The sequence below is a fragment of the Astatotilapia calliptera genome, chromosome 20, assembly GCF_964374335.1.
Source record: "Astatotilapia calliptera chromosome 20, fAstCal68.1, whole genome shotgun sequence".
NCBI classification, from domain to species: domain Eukaryota; kingdom Metazoa; phylum Chordata; class Actinopteri; order Cichliformes; family Cichlidae; genus Astatotilapia; species Astatotilapia calliptera.
In genome coordinates this window covers 25,662,180-25,684,866 of record NC_137441.1, presented here as the reverse complement: position 1 = coordinate 25,684,866, position 22,687 = coordinate 25,662,180, and the positions used below count along the sequence as shown (strand labels likewise).

Here is a 22,687-nt window from a genome sequence, read left to right as displayed (position 1 = left end):
AATAAATTCTGTTTTCATTGATGCCTGGATGTTAAACTTCATAGTTAAACCTGGTAAAGCAGCAATGCTGATTGCTTTATTAAAGATGAAAGAATTTAGACAGTTTTTAACTCTCAGTGATGCCGCAGTGTTCGTTTGACTTTGGGACCTTGGGAGTTGGGAGTTTAGGACACAGATTACTCCCAGATTTACGAGCACCTTAGTCCGACAAATTTGGCAATAACGACGGCCCGCTTGCATGTTCTACAAAAAGAAATGTACTTTAGTGGGTATCTGACAGACAAACACCAAACCAGTTCCACATCACTGAAGTGGCACCATTTTTACAAACCAAATCTGGTTCATCCTCACTCAACGATCCGCTTTCTCCCTTCTCATTCTCCGTTGCCGCCATGCTTTTTCGGCCATGTGCGTATGAAAACAAAGGCACTGTGCATGCACGTTATCGCGATATTTCATTTTCTTATTGTTGCCTAACATTGTACTGGTATTATCGTGAACGGTATAATATGGCCCAGCCCTACTACTAAGTAATACATTTCGCCTAAATGTTGTCCAAGTCCCTTTCTGATCAGTCTGTTGAAATAAACCGTTTATATACAGTACAAGTTAATATACCCCAGCACATTTCATTAAAGTTTACAGAGATAAAACATGATCCCCCTACAGAGGAAAGACCAAATATGAAGAAGATGTTAATTAGATATGTCTTTACACAAGGCTCTAAAAGCATATCTCTCCCTCTGAAATACACTAATAATAGGATTAACACAGCACGACTACGACAACACAGTTTGCAATCATACTTGTAAAATGTTACTGATACCAATCTATGCCTAAAACGTCTGTGCTGGGAGAAGGATGAATAAAGGAGATTTCTATTTGATTCTGGGCTTTTTTCCCGAAATATACAAGTTTCATCTTAATATCTAGATAACCAAGTTTTTCCATTATAGTCACTTATCTAATGTCATATATTTTACTATGCATTCATGCTTTAAGAAAAAAAAATCTCATTTGTTAATATCAGAGAAGAGATGCTTGTGATAAAGTAATAAGATGATAGAGTTTGATGTTTCGTCTTTGTAATGAAATCTCTTCTTGAGGACGAGGAGGAGTGGAGTTGCTTTCATAAAGGGATGCCGTTTCCATCAAATGGTCTATTCCATCTTTTATACCCACAACGTGTATATCTTGCAGACCTGCAGAGCCATAAAACATGATGGTGCTTCTGGTCTCTTTCTGGCAGCATGTCTCACTCATTACCTATAGTAGTGCAGTCATTAGAAAATAAGGGTCGCGATACGGCCGTTCGCAGCACTGGAAGGTGTTTGTGTGGCATTCAAAATGTATCATGCACAAAGGCCTCTGTTCCCTCTCTCACCACCAAACAAACACTGACACGCACACAAGTGCACACACAAAATAAAAAAAAACTTTTCTGAGTTGGAGCTGGAGAAAGAGCTAGGACTATTGTGCCTCACCATGTAAATTAGTTGTTTACTTCTGTTCCCTCCCGCACTCGCTCACATCATTAGCCACCTAAATATAACAACCGGCTGCCACCAATTTCCATCATACAATCTCATTTCACTGGTAATGACAGAGTACATACACCAATAAACCGAGACCCTAAAACAAGGTGAATGGCGGAGTCGAGACAAGAATACTTATGAGCACAGAAATGTAATTTGTTGTTTGGGTTTTTCTTTTTTCCGCGTCTTTTCAGTGTTTTCTCGTCACTTACAATGCCCTATTAATTATGCCATTCTGTGTGCTAACTTGGTCTGGCAATCCCTGGTCATTTGGGCTATGCTAATTTCAAAAAGGATTTCACAGGGATCAGTCTTCACAAAAAGGTTTATGATAGAGAGACTAATAGAGTGAATGTAACCAAGGGGACTGTGGATAGAAGGACAGCGAGGTGCATACTTCCTAATTACTTCTGTTTGAAGCGCATGATAGTTAATTAATCTACGCTGTTATGTTATTCCAGAGAACCACTTGAGTCACACCATATTCAATTAGAAGGAGGGTTCACTCTTATATTGTGACAGGCAACTCATTACATCTATTGCTGTTTGACAAATCAATACAGACGTGATTGGGAAAGTTACGCAGGTCCCATTTGTAACCACAGAGAATAATAACAGTAATCATGTGCCAAATATCAAACTAGGAGCACTATATTGATTCTACGAAGTTATTTTGAGTCCCCCTCCCCCCAATGATTATGTTTGTATTTGAAAAAAAATAAAATAAAAATAATAAAATAGAAAATAGTAGAGATGCACAAAATCAGAATTAGTCTGCTTCATGCACAGTGGTAGAGGCAAACAGCTGTCCACACAAGTTCAACAAAGTAAATATAAGTAAAGTAAAAAGGCAGCTAAAGCAGCTGGTGTGCCCCACACACACACACACACACACACACACACACACACACACACACACACAATGTTTCAATAAAAAGTTTGTAATTTACTAGTTGGTGTAATGCTGCATAAAAATTAGAATAAACAAAACACTTAAAAGACAATTTTGAATTCATTGTATGCCTGTTGCTTATATCTGACAGGAAATATGTGCAGTGTTTTGGTGTTGCTGGTATAACCTTTTCCTCTTTATCATTAATAGAAATCTTGAACTGTTAAGAGAAATGTAGAAATTTGTTCGAGTGAACCATCCTCTTTGTAGCTTTGGATAAAAACATGGAAGATTAAGTTAGATTAACTGGGGCTTCTATAGGGCTTTTCCACGCTGAGCTTTGAAATGTTCTTTACTAGAAGCAACATTCACTGATTCATACACACATTTAATACAGCACTTTGATGTATGTGTTTAAGCACTCTATAGCTACCACTCCAAGCGATGCTTTCAAAACTCAAGGAGCCAGGGATCAAACCACTCACGTTCGCATTAGTGGATGGCTTGCGACACCTCCAGAGACACAGCCACCCATTTAATTAAAAGACCTCACATTCCATAGGAATATATTCCATAGGAGGGAAAATATTTTAACTCTCCAAATCCAAAAATGTAATATTTTTGAACATTTTTGTAGTTTGCAGTTTACAAGAGAAGTTGAAAATCTTGACATTTAAGAGAAATGCATTTAGTGCATATGTAATAAATTCCACCTTCAGTAGGAACTGTTCTGCATTTATGATTTAAAAAAAAAAATAAAAATTATATATATATATATATATATATATATATATATATATATATATATATATATTAGGGGTGCAACGATACACAAAATTCACGGTTCGGTTCGGTACTTTGGTGTCACGGTTCGATATTTTTTCGATACAAAAAAAATGTTCATGCCTTTTTAATTTGTCATTTATTAGAATTATAAATATATATTTTAACTCAAAAGTACAGTTTTTAAATTTAACCCTAACCCTTGTGCGTGTTTTTTATTTTGACAGCGAATGCGCACCTGCGGACCACTTATGTGCAGCCCTGGTTATTTAGCTCGTCATATTGCAGCCACAGAAATTATTTTGTCCATGAAACCATAAAGCTGCACTTTCTTTTTGCCTTATAGTCTGATTTGTCATAACTTCTCCGTTTTGTGGTAAGCTTTTCTTTGGCTGTCACTTCTTCACCCTGACCTGTCTTATTTGGCTCAGCAGAACTAAAATATATATCTGTCTGTGAAGGTTCTCAGTCATCCAGGTCATCGTAGTCAAATATATATCCTGCTGCTTTTACACACTCACTCACATAAGCTCAGCGATTCTCTGCGCGATCAACCTCTCACATGTTTAAGCTGCGGGAGATTTCACTTGTCATGTTTGCATAGTAAGCTAACGATTAATAAGACAATGTCAGAGGAATTGGTGCGCAAATTATCATCACTCACAGATCAGTGCTGTCGCTCTCTATACACAGTTCGCACGATTGCAAAGTGAAAGCAAAAAAACAAGCGCAAATTCAAACGCGATTTCAATATGTCACATATTGACAGTGGCTCACCGATGCCAATGACATAATTACCCAGCTACATTTCCGAAAGAATGCAAAAGCATTGACATATATTTTTCCTTCCTACAATAGCCCGACGGGCAGGGCAGAGATAGATTTTGGTACCCCGACTGAAAAACACCACACCAAAGTATCGAACCGAACCGTGAATTTTGTGTATCGTTGCACCCCTAATAAATAAATATATAAAAATATATATATATATATATATATAAAAAAAAAAAAAAAAATATATATATATATATATATATATATATATATAATAATGTCATGTAATGATGCCTATAAAAAGGACCAGTAGTAATTCCCCAGTTTTTCCCTTGAAGACCACAAATCAGCCCAACTGAGCATGGTTTGATTTGGCCTAAAAACATCATTTTCTGATTCTGAGCTTGACCTCTTTAATCATTACTGCATATCACACTGTTGATCTCCAAACACAGCTTATGTTGTCAAATACAAACCCATGAAGACCACATTTGTCAAAATTCAAGGGCTGGGAGAACCTTGGGGATGGATTTCCACATTAGTCTTTTAAGAGTATGTCTGCCCTGCCAGAGGCTTCAACACACTGAGGGGGGGCTTTATTATCTTGGTCCTGCTATTCAAGGGGGTCAAAGGTTAATTTATTGAGTCCCTGGGTGAAAATGGGACACAATGGAAGACAATTTGTTCTTCTCTGCAGAGCAAGCAAGCCCCAGCTGACATATGAAACCTAATTAATACGAACAGAAGGAGAGGAAGGATTTTACGTCTCGGTCGTTGATAATCAAACAAAGGGCAGAGAGATGGACAAGCTGTCTACCTCCTCTTCCTTCAGTCTCCTCTCCATTTTTACTCACTTGTCGTGTATGACACGAACCTACGTCTCTCTCGCCGTCTCTCGTTTGCGCTTCCTATCTCTCACTCAGAGACAAGAGAGGTTCGAGAGCACAGGCAGGAAAATCAATCAAGATTGGATTGATAGTGTAAACTGACAGGCCAAAGAGGTAGCAAACCATGATACATGAGCAGATTAGGACTGAGAGCGCCTGCAGGAAATGAGTGTGACTAGACGTTGCAGAAAACTAGAAAACAGGAGCAGAAACAAGTAGGGATGGGTATCGAAAAACTGTTCTTGTTGAGAACCGGTTCCCACTGTTTCCATTCCTTGGAATTGTTTGCCATTTTTGCAAACGATTCCCTTATCGATTCCAGTCGCCCCGAATGACGTCACCATGTTGCGGAGCGTCATTTACCTGGCAGGAAACATGGCGGCTCAAACGCTCAAAAGTTAGGTTATACTTTACTAGCAATACTTGCAAAGTAGATACTTCATTTAAGGGAGGAAACACTACGAATATGCAAAAGCATTTGCTCACAAAACACGTGATAACCTTAAATGAATGTCGTGTTTTTAATTCCGCTCCGGACTCGTGAATCTCAACCCAGCAGCAGCGGTAACGTTTGCATGTCCTCTCCCGTTAATGCGGCAGGTAAACAGTGCATATTATGTTAGCACGATCTGCCTTATTACAAAACCTGCCTTTACTGTGCATTTAGGTGACCATGATGAGAGAGACAGACAGAGTCTGGCTCAGATGCTGGCAGTTGTCGCTGCAGTCTACCGGTAGCGTCTCCTTTCAGGCCAGGATAGACGAATGTCACCGAGCAGTGACTGAGTTTGTGGTAAAAGGTTTGCACCCATCTGCCACAGCAGATGCCTCTAATTTTCAGTAAGTGAATGTGTTTAATTGTAGGCAGGGACATTACTGGATATTCTGCGGCAATTGCTACAGAATAATTTATGTTATACTTTGTTATTGCTACAGAAGAATATTTATTTTATTATTTTACATTTACAATTTTTTTTCCTGGGGACCCTGTGACACCCCATTGAAGAGCTGTAGGCTGTGGATCTCTTAAGATCTCACTGTTGGGTTTGTAAGGCCATGTTACTCCTAAATTTCTATCTTGGTCAAAGAGAAGATATAAAACAACAACTGTCAATTTCTTGATATTCGTTTAGAATCACATCTGTAAACCCTGAATATTTATTACTCGGTGACTTGTATATATTGTGCCAGTCCTCATATCTTAACATACTGTGTTGACAAATAGTCTAGTTTGTTTTTGTTGACGCTAGTGTACTGGAGCAACTGTAACCCACATAATTTCCCTAGGGATTAATAAAGTATTCTGATTCTGAAGAGTCACCATAACTTTAAAAAGAGACTTGCTGCCCCTCATACAAAGGTTTAAAGAGGGACATGTCTTTTCAGGTATGGTCACAATTAAAAATGAACCACAGTTTGTTTAGTTCTGTGAGCAGCCGAGTTCATTAAAGCTACAGTGTTTTATCATTTAGTCCCAGGGCCCATTTAAAACCTAGAATCGCAATACAGCAACACTGTGATGTTGAACATTATTCAAAATAATTATCTTTAACATATCACAATGTCTGTTTAACTCAAAGAATAAGAAAAATGCAAAAACTTTATGCAACTAACATTAACCAATTTCAAGGCTGCATCTCTTCAGGTTTTTGCCTTTTCCCTGCTCTCAAACGCTGTGCTTTGTAGACATTTGAAAAGTGCCACCACGAGGAGTCATGAAGTACTGACACAAAGTGAAAAAGTCAATACATTGGCACCAGTGTATTGATAATGTCTCTGAGAAAATGAAACCAAAAACAGTCCAATCCCATCAATATTTTGTCCCCCTAGATTTTACGCAGTTTAGAAATGTTGCAATAATTTCTTTTTCATTGCTTGAACCAACGTGTCACTCTACTCCAAGAGATCAAAACAAGGTAACAAGATTACAGCTGAACACAGCCTCGCTGACCTGCTGTAATTAGTAACTGACCTTCATGCTCCCGCTCTGAAACACCAGTTTTTCTCATCTTCTTAGGAGTTTTCATGAAAAGCGGGAAGATTGTTCGCAACCCCAAGATGTCCACAAATTTATGGCAGTTATCTGTTCCCTCTGGTCCAATCATTCCATGGTCCAGGACCTTCAGAGCACTGGTTCGGGACATCTTCTTTTCTCTGCAGGATAGAGAAGAAACACTGAATAAATCTTAAATGCAGGCTTTTTTATTTTGTCCTGGAAAAGTCTAGCTAACGGTATTGAGACACCGATAACAGACATGCCATTTTTTTTATGCATTTATATCTACATGAAATTTCAGCCTTGAGGTGCATGTTCTCATTTCTAACAGAAAAACAATATATATTTATTCCTGCAGAGTCAAACAACATGGATTAAATTGGACCACAGCTTTACATGATCACTAGAATTAACAGATACAAAAAAACAAGGTATTTGACAATTATGCTGCTGGAAATTTTAAGCACTTAAAATAAACAGTGGAGTGCATAAAGAATTACTTGTGCAAACACTTTTGTTATCGAGCACCACATAAAAGGGATTTCAGCACTTGCTTCTGGCTTTTGGAATGTTCTCTTATCTGCAAACAAAACATACAAGTGATCCAGATCTAAAATAAAAGAATACGTTTTTCGCTGTTCTCCTCAGCGTGAGGTTTGTGAATTTACTGACAAATACTTGGCGTTTTTGCGTGGCAACTTTAAACTTCTGTAGTGGTTCAGAAAATTCCTCAAACAGCTGCCTGGCAATCCTTCTTTATGGTAGCTGTAGGTGTTGTTGACAGTTTAGCAGTGCATAAACATATAATAATATCTTTCAGGGTCTATATGTCACATCCCTCGAGTATCTCTCTTCAAAGCCAGGGCTTGGTCTAAACAATTCTTAGCATTTCATAGCATTTCACAGACTAAAAATCATATCTTACAAACACACAGCTGCTTTATATTTGATTCACAACAAATAAGTGCAGTTTTAAAGAGCTGATTTGTACAAGTTGTAAAACAACACTCACAGTATTAAGCATGAGAGATTTGAGACGTTCAGGAACGTGCAAGCTTGCCAAGCAACAATGAAATGTTGCCTATATTCTCCACTCACATCATTTATTAAGTTGTATATCCCTAAAGGCTGTCGGCCCAATGTAATGCATGAAAACTCATATATGCTTTTACTAATAAAAGAAAACGAGTAAACACGACAAGATGAATTGTCATCTGTTTTTCATCATCAATTTATTGTAGTAATAACGAGGATATGCTGTTCTCTTCTCTTTGCATCAACCCCGTCCGCTCTACACACTTCTTGTAGGAAATGTAGCTGTCTATCAAAGTGTCACTTCCTCCATTCCCACCAATGACAGATGACAGTGTTTATCTCACAGGAGGGACACATATTTCAGGCAGTTGTGTCTGGTTCTGCAGACAGACACATTATATATGATGGACGGCAGTGAAGGGCAAGGGGGAGCGATATGCAGTGTACTTTCAGAAGGGAACCTTCTGAAGGGAAGCCAATTCAGCTAGCAGACAGCTGACTTAACTCAAAGTCCTGGTGTCATGAACTACTCTGCTGTCACATAAAAAATGGATTGTGGGTTGTATCTAGTGGATACAAGCATGACAGCAGCAGTATGTTTTCGATTTCAGTCAGATTCTAGATTAGACTAAACCAGAACAAAGTCAAAGAACCTGGAAAAGAGTTTATTAACCTGAGCAAGACAGTTACGAGGATTGATCAGAAAATGGCTACATCCCACTGGAAAAGACAGGGAACTACATTAATAAGAACTTGTATGAAAGCTGATGCATTTAAAAGTCTTACTGTGTGTTTGTAAAACTGCTCTGATAAAACTCTGTTTCAGTGGCGGGTCTAACAAATATTTCGCTCTGCCAGGAATTCATCAAGACACCAGGTCTCAAATCTTTTATGTTATATGAGGCTGAAGAGGTCTGAAATTGAGCTTTTGATCGAAGCGTCACAGTGAGTAGAGCAGCTTTTCATTTTTTTATTATTCTGTTTATCTTGGTTACTTTGTAACTCAAAGATCAAAAACACTACATTTTGTATGATGTGGGGTTATTTTGTTAGGCATGTTGGTGGTTTATCATAAATATAAGGAAAATGTAAGTGATCCGGTGTTTAAAGTGAATCTTTATTCTAATTTACATCTCTCTTTTAAACCACACCTAGCTTTTTTTATGATTCACAGTTCAAAATTATCCTTATTCATATTATACTGGACCTGATGGCTAATCTAACAAGCTCCAGCATTGCTCTGTGAGGAGAGGAAACCTTCCAGAACGCCTACCATTTCTGCAGCACTCCACTAATCACTTTTCAAAATAAGGCACATGACAGCCCTGCTGGAGTTCAGCAAAAGGCATAAAGGACGCGCTGACCATGATAAACAAAATTCTCTGGTCTGATGAAACAAAGACTAAAGTCGCTGGCCTCAATGCCAAGCGTCATGCCTGGAGGAAACCAGGCACCACTCATCACCTGGTCAATAGCATCCCTACAGTGAAGTATGGTGGTGGCAGCATCACGCTGTGGGGATCTTTTCTGGCAGCAGGAACTGCAAGACGAGCCATGTTCAAGGGAAAAACACAGAAACATCCTTGGTAATAACCTTCTCCAGAGCACTCTGGTTAATCTTCCAACTAACCTAAGCACACAGCCATGATAACAAAGGGTAGAGCTGGGCGATAGAACGATAACGATATGTATTGAGATATAACTTTTTCTCGATAGAAAAATTAAACTATTGCGATAGACCTCGCCGCTCTTGTCCTCTTAAAAATAAATAAATAAATAAATAAAAAAAGAGAACAGCCAATCCAAATTAAGTAGCGCAGAGCCAAACCAATCACAGCCGCAGCGTCACGTCACGTGACTTGTTACGTACGGCACAAGTGCCAAGCCGCACATGTGTATTTGTTTGGGAAGCAGCCAGCCACCGTATCGCCCGGGTAATGGAGGAAATGAGTGTGCCGACTAGAAAAAAATCAACCGAGCGTGACCGAAGAGAAAACAGATGATGCTTCCAACGCCGGAGAGATTGTCGAACGGAAGAGCCATAGAAGTTCCGTAGTGTGAAGGTATTTCGGCTATTTCAAGTATGACAAAAAACAGAGTAGCGTTCACTGTAAATTGTGCTGAAAGCAAGTCTGGAAATACAATAAACTGGTGCATGCTCGGCTACGTCCACACGTACCCGGGTATTTTTGAAAACGCAGATTTTTCTATGCGTTTGCACCTTTCGTCCACACATAAACGGCGTTTTTGGTCACTGAAAACGAAGATTTTTGAAAACTCCGCCCAGGGTGGATATTTTTGAAAACTCCGTTTTTGCATTTACGTGTGGACTAGAAAAACGGAGAAAACGCAGCGTCAAAGGTGTGCGCATTTTTTGACGTCACACTGTGCGCCACGTTATTGTTTCGGTGAAATGAATTTCTACAATACTGTTGTTAGTCTGTGGTCTGGGAGAGAGTCCTGTAACTCTGTCTGCAAAATACAGTATATAATGACCAATGTTGGGCAATTAATTATGTAGTTACTTCTTCAAAAAACTAACTGAGTTATGCAAACAAAGTTTTTTGCAGCTGTTTACCTAAAAATGCAGCCAAGGCGTTTTTTTTTAAATAAATATTTCAAACTATTTACAGAACAATCAGCTGTTCTGCATCAAATTTGATGCCACACAAATCATTTGTGCCACTCCAAAAAATAATTTCTGTCCACTATGAGATAAAGGAGAACATCACAAGCCTGATACCTGCAGGCCTGACAACAGGAGATGCATCACTCCTGTAACACTCATTGTTCTGACGCACACAACAAAACTATTGACAACACTACACACTAACTACACAAGATTTGTGCTAAACGTCGCAAATCTCTCACATCTCAAAACACCGCCGTCACTCCTAAAACTTCCCCCCATTCCTAAACAACTAAATGCCATGTTACCATATTATTTTTTGATTGGTCGACATGGTACATTTTTCCACCAATAGGAAAGGCTGGGGGTTTTTTGGTTTTGTATTTGCTCACAGGCGGAGAGTGCTTTCGAGCGTTTTCCTTATAAAACGCAGTTTCATAAACAACGATAGTAATCAGGAAGGAAACCAAACATTGCATATTTTTAATCATAACTCTGGTTTTACGTGGCCTATCAACACAATTTAAAAACTAGTATAAAGTCCACACTTTTTCCGTCAATTGTTCCGTCTGTCCTGCTCACATCTCCAATGGTTGTACACGTTGTCATTAACGTGGCTTCAGCCACGCCGCTTTGCTAGCTAAAACACCAGAGTCGGCACATAAGGACGCTGTCATAGCCTCACAACGACGTTGATTAGCTGCGTATAGAGCTGGGCGATAGAACGATAACGATATGTATCGCGATATAACTTTTACTCGATAGAGAAATTAAGCTATCGCGATAGACCTCGCCGCTCTTGTACTCTTAAAAATAAATAAATAAAAAAAGAGAACAGCCAATCCAAATTAAGTAGCGCAGAGCCGAACCAATCACAGCCGCAGCGTCACGTCGCGTGACTTGTTACGTACAGCACAAGTGCCAAGCCGCACGTGTGTTTGTTTGGGAAGCAGCCAGCGGGTAATGGAGCCAGCACGTAATGGAGGAAATGAGTGTGCCGACTAGAAAAATCAACCGAGCGTGACCGAAGAGAAAACAGATGATGCTTCCAACGCCGGAGAGATTGTCGAACGGAAGAGCCATAGAAGTTCCGTAGTGTGAAGGTATTTCGGCTATTTCAAGTCTGACAAAAAACAGAGTAGCGTGCACTGTAAATTGTGCCGAAAACAAGTCTGGAAATACAATAAACTGGTGCATGCGTCACACTGTGCGCCACGTTATTGTTTCGGTGAAATGAATTTCTACAATACTGTTACTGTTAATCCTACTCTCTGCAGTGTTTAAATGCTTACATATACACACAGTTACTGTCCGTCCACACATACGACTCGGTTCTGCTTCTATGCCCCAGCTTTGTTTACTTTTTCCCACCGAGGCTTCTAGACTTCTGATTGGCCAACATTTCTGCACGGTTAGGAATCTAGCGCCACCTGCTGCTTTGGCATGTTCATAGCAGCGTTTTCCTTCATTTCTGCCTTTATGTGTGGACGGGATTATTTTTTAAAACGAAAACGGAAAATCTCCGTTTTCAAAAATACCCGTGTACGTGTGGACGTAGCCTCAGTCTCTGAATGGAAGCGCTAATTCGTCATTCGGCTTTTGTCAGACTAAAGTAACTGTTAAAACTGTTTGAAAAGCTCAGCTATACAACAAGGAGAGATTGAGAATTTCCTTTTAGTTCTCAGTTTATTTGATATTGACAAAAGTTAGTCAGTTTTGTCTGTTCTTCTGTAAAACAAACTAAGATTTATTTTTAGAATTAATATTTTGTTTCTAAGTGGAATTGACAGTTTAGTCTGTTTCGTTTGTTCTATTTTGAAACTTAAACGCTTTAGCGGCTGCCTTTTGTGTAGTTTGCAATATTTGCCTTTATTTATCTGTAAAAGTCTCATGTTCCTTAAGTACATCTACCCTGTTGAACTTATTATGAGAAATAAATATTTAAATCAAAACAAGCTGCTGATTATTTCACATTTTACTTGTGAGCAACGGCACATTTAAATCTTACAAATATAGTTATTTGGCTTATATCGTGATAGATATCGTTATCGCCTGAAATGAAAAAAACATATCGTGATATGAAAAAATCTCATATCGCCCAGCTCTAGCTGCGTATATACGAATGTGAATCGCATTATTGGCTGGACTATGGGATAAGGTGGCATCGTTCTAATCCCATACAGGAGCAGCCAGTTACTTACTGACTAACACAGCAAAACAGAATTGTTAAAGTATTAATTTTAATTTCAATTCAGGTTACATTTTATTTTGTACGCAACGCAGATTTTCTGTGTGCAGAGACCGCAGTGCGCAATTGCACATGCGCGCAGCTTAGAGGGAACATTGTTGAGATGTTGTTAGGGAGGTAATGAATACATGAAGACTGAGGGCTGCAGCAGGATTATTTAATATGATAAAATGGAAGTTTTCTCTGTACGAATTTAGCGTCAAATAAAGGTCATCCTTGCACAATGAAGTGCTCAGAAGTGAAAAATTACAGAACTTGTTTCTTTCTAAAGAAGACATTTACAACATTCCCAGAGTTATATATTCTGCTCCATCATATGTTGTTGTAATTACTCCCCCACCTCCTTTTCTGACACTCTCTCCTTTCCCCTGGTAGATGATTTACCAGAAAAAGGGTTCTGCATTCCAATAATGAGATATTGATCGAAGCATTAAATCTGCGTGACCAGTGATGTGATTATTAGAACAATAATGCAGAAGCTGTGAAGGTTTCATAAAGGCGTGTAATGTGCCTTTATGAATCTTTAAGGTCACATCTCTGCGGTGCTGCAGTCCACCAGCTGTTGATTGATTGGACTGGCAGAAATGGCAGGCATAGAGGTGCGTAAGGAAAGCTGTGCCACAAGGGCCCCATTCTATATCAAGACGTTTAATGTTTATTTTTATATCAATGAAGAAGTCATTTAAAGTTTCACTTATAGTACTTCTGTACGTTACTACACTGAGAACAAAGTTCATACACCAAGTTCTATTTATGAATTTGTGGAAGTGATACTGTTCATTGGTACTCAATATTGCAACAAACATGTCCATGTATGGGCAGCACGGTGGCACGGTGGTTAGCACTGTTGCCGCACAGCAAGAAGGTCCTGAGTTCAATTCCACTGTCAGGCCGGGGTCTTTCTGTGTGGAGTTTGCATGTTCTCCCCGTGTTTGCGTGGGTTCCCTCCGGGTACTCCGGCTTCCTCCCACCGTCCAAAGACATGCAGCTTGTGGGGATAGGTTAATTGGATAATCCAAATTGCCACTAGGTGTGAATGTGCGAGTGAATGCGAGTGCGAATGGTTGTCTGTCCCTGTGTGTTGGCCCTGCAACAGACTGGCGACCTGTCCAGGGGGTACCCGGCCTCTCGCCCTATGACAGCTGGGATAGGCTCCAGCGCCCCCCGCGACCCTGAAAAAGGATAAGCGGAAGCGAATGGATGGATGGGATGGATGTTCATGTACGATATCTATGATGCAGATGAAACTAAACTGTCGCCAGGTATATGGCAAGTAGCGTCACTAAGTTTTATCTATTCACATTTAATTCGTTCTCATGTAGCAATTACTGCATTTGCAGTAATTCACCCATATATCAATTTTTATGGCAGAGCACTAAAGCAGTCTAATTATTAAAATGAGTGCCCTGTTTCAACTGCAAAGGACTGATGACTCTGCTTTATGCCTCAGTCACACTAGAGCAACAATAAGACAGCGACTTACTTGCAACTGGGGAGGTGGGGGTTCCATTAAATCTGTACATTCACCTACCAGTTGAAAGTAGCTGGTTACCCAGAAGCTGAGTGAGACACATCTATCAATGTGAATTAGGGGAAACGACTCAGCTATTGCCATTTGGTTGGAGTTTGGTTATATTCCTATAATAAAAGCAATGCTGCTGTGTCTGTCGTTTTGCAGTTACACTGTGTTCCTACAGCAATTACATAACTATCTTGTGTTTCTGTTTCAGATTGATGCGGTTCCGACTGGTTTCTGAATGTAAGCAGTTTGAATTTCTGTGTATGTAGACAACAACAGCCTTGCAATTTCACAAATTTATCACAGTTCATTGCTGTATTATCATAAAGACACTGCATTTAATAACCACTGACAGCTGACTGACTCCATCTTTTTTGCTTTTCCTTTGCCATTTTGAAACACCAAGCTGCTTTCAGAACAGTAACTGACTGCCGAGTGGTCGCAAACCAGACTGCTGTCTTCAAAGCAATTCTTTCAAAACATGAGAAGACTGTAAGTTCATTACACATGGATCTTGCTGTAGTCTCTTACAACTGTTTTACCTAGTGAGACTGTAGCATAAGATACAGAAGACACTATAAGCTGTAGATTACATAAGTATAATCTAAAATTGAAAGCTGTCATAGCACAAATGTTGAGATTTTGCAGCAAAAATGTAGAGCTCTAAAGTCCAAGGTTTCCTAAAGCTCACAAATATATGAAGGAGTTCTCTTACACAGTTTCTTGTTCCTTGAATAATTAATTTTTTCTCCCTGTGCGAGCCATGAGTTCTGCACTAGTCTTTATTAAAAAAAGAAAGAAAAAAAAAAGAAGATATTTTCAAATGTTTTCATCTTTCCTTTCAATATAACCATGTTTACAAGTACTACTGCTACTAAAAAGCTTAACATCATTTATTCAAAACTGTGGTAGAAAAAACTAAACCGCATAAATTTGCATTGTTATGCTAATCCTATGTGAAGAATATAATAATAATAATAATAATAATAATAATAATAATAATAAGGATAACAATAGTTGTAGATTTTTACTGTTATAATACCCTGTTGCCAGGCAAGGACAAAATTTAATAAATTGAACCTTGAATTGCCTGAACTCTGTTTTACCTTGGAGTTTGACTTTTCTAAAAGGTTGTATGAATAATGGACAAAATAATAAGCAACAAGTTTTTACACGTTGCATCCATATGTTGTAAAGAGAAGCTAGTATGTAGGGCTGGGCCATATCATACTGTTCACAGTAATACCGGTATAATGTTGGGCAACGATAAGAAAATGAAATATCGCAATAGAATATGGGTAAAACGCGCATGCGCAGTGCCTTTGTTTTCATATGCACACGGCGGAAAAAGCATGGCGGCGACGGAGAATGAGAAGGGCGAAAGCAGATCGTTGAATGAAACGGATGAACCAGAATTGGTTTGTAAAAATGCTGCAACTCCAGTGGTGTGGAACTGGTTTAGCTTTCGTCCGTCAGATACACCAAAGCACTATTTTTGGTAGAGCATGCTAGCGGGCCGTCGTTATTACCGTGTTTTTTGGAAAATACGGCACACTTAAAATCAATCCTTTGATTTTTCTGAAAATCGACAGTGCCCCTTATAATCCCATGTGCCTTATGTATGAATATGGACAGGTGCTGCTAGTGGGAGAGAGACGTCTTTCGCCGAGTCCTTTAGTGCTGCAGGCAGGAAACGTGCTCAAATAGCGCACAACTTCGGGTTTTTTAATTTCTATATGATAATTCTGTATTATTAAGCAATAAAAACAAGTAGTCTGATGTCCTGTAATCATTACGAAGCTATATTATTAGAATTACATAATACAATTATATATTGTATTATGAAATACAATGAAACATTAAGTTTTTGTACAAAGTATCGGTATCGGATCAGTATCGTCGATGCCATCTTGAATTTTACTTGGTATCAGATCGGAAAGGAAATCAGTGGTATCGCACATCACTAATGGATTGTCGGAGCATCACGGCTATCGTAGTCAGGAGCCTTGCAGAGTGATACGTACTGTGCTTCAACATAATATTACCGTATTGTGTGTGTATAACCTCTTTTTTAAGTTTTGTGGATATTATACATGGTTATGCTGAGGATATGTCGGCCAGTTTCCACTGGAAATGCCTTTTGGTTAAACTGTCAGCGAGGAATTTGCATTTGAACTGTTAAATATTTATATAACTTTAATCCACATAAAAAACAGCTGCTTGTTTAAGTGAAAATACATTGAATTTTTTGGGGTTTTTTTGCACTAATAAAGTTGTGGAGTTGTAAAGTATTTTGTCTAGTGTCAATTATATCATCAGTTATATCGTTATCTCAAATTTTCAAATGTATATTGGGATAAATATTTTTGGTCATATCATCCTGTTCTACTAGTATGGCAATATCAAGTTCCTGAAATATCACAGTTTCCACCGTAAGATTAAAAATGTTTTGTAAGCAGTAGTTATTATCACGGCAGTAAATGATAGCACTACCTTGCCAAACAAAAACACTAACTGGGCAGATGCTGTGAACAGCAACAGTTAACATGAGTGAACTGTCAAAGAGGCCCACCACCAAGCACTCAATTTGTAGAGAAACTGGGAAGTAAAACATTGTAGTCGACATCTGCAACAGCAGGAGAGTGAAAGCTGATTTCTGTAGAGGGTTAACAAGACTGAACCTAAATTACACTTGGCTTTAGCGTGCAATATGTAGCTGAGTATCATAAGAAAAAAAAGTGTATTAATGTGAGATGCAGACATTGTGGGTGGCTCTCAACCAGGTGAAAACTGAGCATCTACAGCATGAAGCCATCAGGGAATGTTCCACTTCTACATTTCTACAACGTCTTACACAGCCTCACCTCAGCATGAGATTCATCAGCTGAAGCCCTTCACCTCTGAGAAAGCGGTCACGATTGGAGGGCAGCATGAGGCAGGAACACAGAGCGTCAAACAGGTTCTCCATCATCTCCTGCTCTTCAGCTGTGGACGGGTTGTGACGCTTGAACACCTGGAGAAGGTAGGCGGGAGAACAAAGGAAGCATTTTGAAAAGGATACATAGTATGCACATTTCTTTTTTTCTTTTATTATTTTTTTCATTTCTAACAATTTACCACGGATCTGGAGAAGCTCATATTAGAGAAATACTAAAGCTTCACCTGTGTATGCCTCTCAAAGGGCTGTTGGGAAAATATGAAGGGTAGTGCACAGAAGAAACTAAAAATAGAAGGGGAAAAAAAAAAAAGCAAAAATCTTACAGATAGTTGCTGCAGTAACACATCAATGCCATCCATCTCACCCAGTAGTTCTCTGGTATCTGTGAAGGAGAAAAATAAAAAGGAAAAGACAGCAGGGAGATCATGTCGTGATGGTGGCAAAAAAAGACATTTAGTGAGCAGCGGGGAGGACAGAAAGCAGGAAAAAGAATGTTTAAGTGGACAGAGAAAGAGGAAAACAAGAGAAATGGTGGGGCGACAGAAGGGATAAATACTGAGGAACACAACTGCTACGAGGGACCTCCAGAGAGTCAGCAAATGAGGAAAAATGAGGGCATTGACAAATACACATCCTCACAAGTTATTCCATGTAGACCTGAGCATTACACAACACACCTCTGCTTCTCAGCAGACCCAACTGGCACACACTCACACGTCCTATAAATTGACATTAGAAAGTGGCACACACAACACTAATAATATTATGTGCTATGACCTTTTTCCCCCTTTACCTTTCTTTGCTCGCTTTACAATAAACAGCTGAATGAGCTGGAGAACATGATCAATTTTCATGCTATTTATGGACTGGGATGGGATGCTGAATTTTAAAATGCACTCTTTCAGAGTCCAGTTTTAAATCCAATTCAACATTAAAATTAGCACATCAAGGCTCTTTCTTAGCAGCTGTATGATTTGCCTTACTTTTACTTCAAATAAGGTACATCATTTCTGGCAGCATTTCTCAAAAGAAAGAAAAATGTTCTTTAGTAAAAGAACCTTTTTTTTAGATTTACATTATATTTTGTGTTCGAAAGGTAAGTGGAATAGGATGGAGGCAGCGCGAGTGAATGAGAAGGGTGGTGAGCTTAAAATGAGACAACTCCAGCTGAATGTCAATGTAACTTGTACCATTAACGACTACTTGTTTAAGGACCAGATAGTTCTGTGTTTACGTGAGGCTCTACTGGGTTTTTAGTGTTAGCGGGAAAGACGGCCAATGCACAAATGAGAACGAGAAACATTAAAAGGTAACATGAAGTCATAAAGTGGTGGAAGGAAAAAGAAAGGGAGAGAAAAGAAAAGAAAAGAAAAGGTAACACTGAGGAAAAATATGTAGGGAGGGAAAAGGGAGCACGGAAAGGGCACAATAAGATAAGGCTGCGACAGACCATGACTAAGCCTAAACCCGCAGAAAAAAGGAATGAAAAGAATGGAAATAGGTTGGCAAAAATATGAAAGATAAACTAATATCATTTGGAATCCACAAACCATTTAGTGAGACACACTTACTGTCATTGTTCTGCAGCAAGATGGCCAGGATTTCACTGCAGTAAAGCTTGTTAGCATCAAAAGGCATCTTTGCCTTAGAGGGAGAGGGAAAGAGACCAAAATCTAATTACTACTCATCTTGAGAAGCTGTGCTTAGTTTTCGGGTGGAGGCTTGTGGTTTTCATGAGAATTTGGAAATCAAAACATATTTTACAACAAACTTTTTTCTTTCTTTCTTTCTTTAAACTGAAATTCTTGCTTGTATTTTCTGGTTTACAGAAACTCCAAATACAAAAAATTAACAACAACAACAACAAAAAAAAAAAACCTCCACCAAGGCAGCTCACTCTCTGGACAGTATTTGTATTACATTTCGTATATATTCATTTTGTTTTCTTTGTTCTTTTTAAACCTACTTTAAGAAGTTTGTAGTAAAAAGGGTAGCATGACATATGTTAGCTTTACACAAACATTTTGTAGGAGTAGGTAATGATAACAGGCATTGATTTGTAAATAACTGGACATGAATAACTTCATCTTATTATATAATATTTTCCTACAGTACATTTCTAACTAACTCTGGAGCTCATTCTCTTTCTCTTGACAACACGCTCTTTAAAGATATGACATATTTTGAGGTCAACTTGAAAGAAAGGCAGATTAAAAGTGATAATAATCTCCAAACTCTTTTACACTACGTCCACACTTAAACAGGTATTTTTGAAAACGCAGCTGTTTCTATGCGTTTGGACCTTTTGTCCAAACGTAAACGGCGTTTCGAATCACCGAAAATGGAGATTTGTTTTTTAAAAACGCCGGTTTTTTGCGTTTCCGTGTGGACGAGGAATACACAGTTTGTCACGCAACGTCAAAGGTATGTGCCTTTTTTCACGTCACGCTGTGCGCCACGTTATTGTTTACAAGAGATGAATTGCAGAATGGCAGATAGAGACAAAATACTGTTAATCTGACTATCTGCAGGTTTTACACGCTTACATATACGCACGCAGTTACTGTCCCTCCATTTACAAAGGCAGAGGCGTCACGGTGTGATTATTTTACGTGTAGTTGTTTTTTTCCTGTGTAATAATATTCAACATTGCTATCAATACATTTTTCAAAAAATGCCTCTCTGTGCAAAATGGGTTCAAATACATAAACAGCTGTGGGATACTGTTTGTCCGTGATTTCGACAGGGGGAACAAATCATGGCAGGATCAGCCTGATATTATTTGTATCCCGCTGTAACTTTACTGTATAAAGAGCTAACATCTCCAAAATGTCAGGAGTAGTTAGTCATTACAACAAGTGTTTGTGAACTAAAAATCAAGAATGTGAGATTCTGTTTGTCCGTGATTTGGAGAGCCCAGCGCTGCTCCCGACGCAGGGGAAACTAATTCTGTCGCAGAGACCTGCCTCTGCACTTGTGCAGGTGAAGCCAAAGGGAAGACATGCTTCACCATATTTTCTAGTATTTGGCTTAGAATGAAGTTTGTTTGGAAACATATTTGGCAATGCTTCATCTCCTGCTTTGCATTTGTGTTGGCGCCCCGTCAAAAACCTGTCCATTATGCTAGCAGTGTCCAAGCGTTCTTTTTATTTTTATTTTCATACCGCGCCCCCCCTGCAATGGCTCAGCACCCCCCCTAGGGGGCGGGCCCCACACTTTGGTAGATCATTCCCTATATGCCTATATGTCATCAAAACAAACAATAGAAGAAATATAGTTTTAAAATAGCTCTATACTTTGGATTATTATCACTTTCACCTTCAGATCAATCAACTGACCCTGAAGGAGAGGTCAGAGGTCATATGTGACATTATTTTATAATGTACTTTCTGCGTCTTCACAATACACACCACACTCCAACAAATAATTAAGTTGACCTCAAAGACCTTGGTGGATCTAAGCCTAATTTTAACAGATTGTTAACATGAGCTCACTCTACACCCACAACAATTTCTATGAGAATTAATTCAAACACCTTTAGGAGCAAGATAGCTTAACACTACGTGAAGGTCTTAAAGTGAAGGGAACTAAAGGCAAATGCTAATTCAACATCAAAATACTGGTAAATAAACTCCATAACACAGAAGTCACGACATATTTTATCCTCAAAATATTTTGTTTTAGCTTGGGTCTAAAAATCGAGAAGGACGCTGAAAACTCTGGATTAGTTTTTGATATTTGCTTAAGAACATGATGATGACATTTAATGTGATATGTATTTGTAAAGGCTCAATATCTTGCAACAACAAATAATCATTAAAAAGAAATGTATTAATCCAGATTGATTCCACCGTTACAAACTTCTAAGTTGGCCTTCTGGTGGGAAAAATTAAAAAAATTATTCAAATCCTGCTAACAAACCAATCACGTAGCCTTCTTGGGGCAACTTAAAACAATATTCTCGTTCTTACCTTGATTCTCTTGAGCAGCCACTGCATGAGTCCCTGCTGGGCAGCCTCTGTGCACATGCCTGGTCTGAACTCTGCCATGTTCTCAATGATGGCTGCAACACACAACACCATAGTTCAGTCTTTACTGTTAATATCAGCCCTTCATTCTAAGTAAGTTTCTAAAAGGATTTCTGATAGACATCAAAATCTGCCAGATTGATATCAAAACCAATGCCAATCTTATTTAAGGGATTAAGAATTGCCCGGATGTGACTAATCCACTTTCTGCCTAATTATAGAAGCATGTCTTAACATTTATGTTTAATCTGTGTTGCTCTGGGTTCCTTTGTGTGCAATGTCGTTTTATTTCTAAGCCTAATATCAAAATCAACTATTAGTCAAAAATCATTCTCTGACTTTACAACATGGTGCAGTTTTATAGAGGGTTAATCTGTTTTCTGTCCCAGCTTCTTCCTTAATGTTATCATCAGAAAGACTTGATGTCTCCATCACAGTAGACTAAGTGCAGAGGGGGTTGAAGGGAGCAAAAGACATTGTGGGGTGTTCATGACACCAGGGGGAAAGAGGAAGATTAACAGGAAGGAGGCAGAGGAAAAGCAGAAGGGAGGGAAAAGGGGACGGGAAGACAGTGTCAGGGATGAGGGATGGAAAACAGAGTGAATGAGGAGATAACAAGATGACAAAGGGAAGAGAGTTTTGCAAGAGCATAAAAACTGAAATAAAGCAAAAACATCTGGAGAGAACAGCTGCAGATGACAGGGAAATGATTGAAAGAGTGAAACAGGGGATGAAGTGACAGGGTGCTGAGGGAGAGATGAGCCTTTATCAGTGATTCAAACAGAGCAGACAGACAGCATCCTGGAGGACAGCCGGCTCAGAGTAGAGAGCAGCCAAGGTAGACAAAAGGCTTATTCAAGCTTGGAGAGCTCCCTTGATAACTCGCACACACAAACTTGAGCAGAGGATGCACAAGCACTGCCCCCACGATATAACCCTCATACACAGAGCCAAATACACACACCTAAACAGCCCTCTTGACACTCGGCCTCAATCTGGCAACAAAGAGGAAAAAAATCGTCTCAGTAGACTCATTCTACACAAAAAGAGCTGAGAGGCAGAAAAAGTCTGATTCATGTGGGGCTAAATACAGAGACCAGGACTTTTCAAACTATCTGCTGGCCCATGCCCTCTCCAGGACCTTGTGTATACAATTATTACTCCCCAGAAACTCTTATGACTTTTATGGTAGGCTCTGAAAAGGTATAAAACCTCCAAAGAGTTGGTGCTAGGGACATTGACAGCTTCCTTTCACTGTCACTGAAAATTTCTAGGGCAGCTGGGAACAGGGGGACACATTGCTAGCAGAATACAAATAAAGTTAGTCTATAGCCTCTATGATGTATACCCAAGTCTGCAAGGACTTCCTGTCACCGCACTGCCCAAAGACATAACCCTGGCTCATACACACGTTACAGGCACA

The 22,687-nt window shown here is 39.1% G+C and overlaps 1 protein-coding gene across 1 annotated transcript in view; it reads right to left on the bottom strand.

Moving 5' to 3' along the window:
- Positions 1 to 22,687, bottom strand: part of ctnnbl1 (catenin, beta like 1) — a 78,449-nt gene that overhangs the window by 44,997 nt on the left and 10,765 nt on the right. The window contains exons 7-11 of the mRNA XM_026153900.2: positions 21,208 to 21,299; positions 18,808 to 18,880; positions 17,560 to 17,618; positions 17,163 to 17,311; positions 6,844 to 7,025 (exon numbers count right to left, since the gene is read on the bottom strand). Coding sequence (XP_026009685.1) covers positions 6,844 to 7,025; positions 17,163 to 17,311; positions 17,560 to 17,618; positions 18,808 to 18,880; positions 21,208 to 21,299 — 555 coding nt within the window. The remainder of the gene's footprint in view (positions 1 to 6,843; positions 7,026 to 17,162; positions 17,312 to 17,559; positions 17,619 to 18,807; positions 18,881 to 21,207; positions 21,300 to 22,687) is intronic.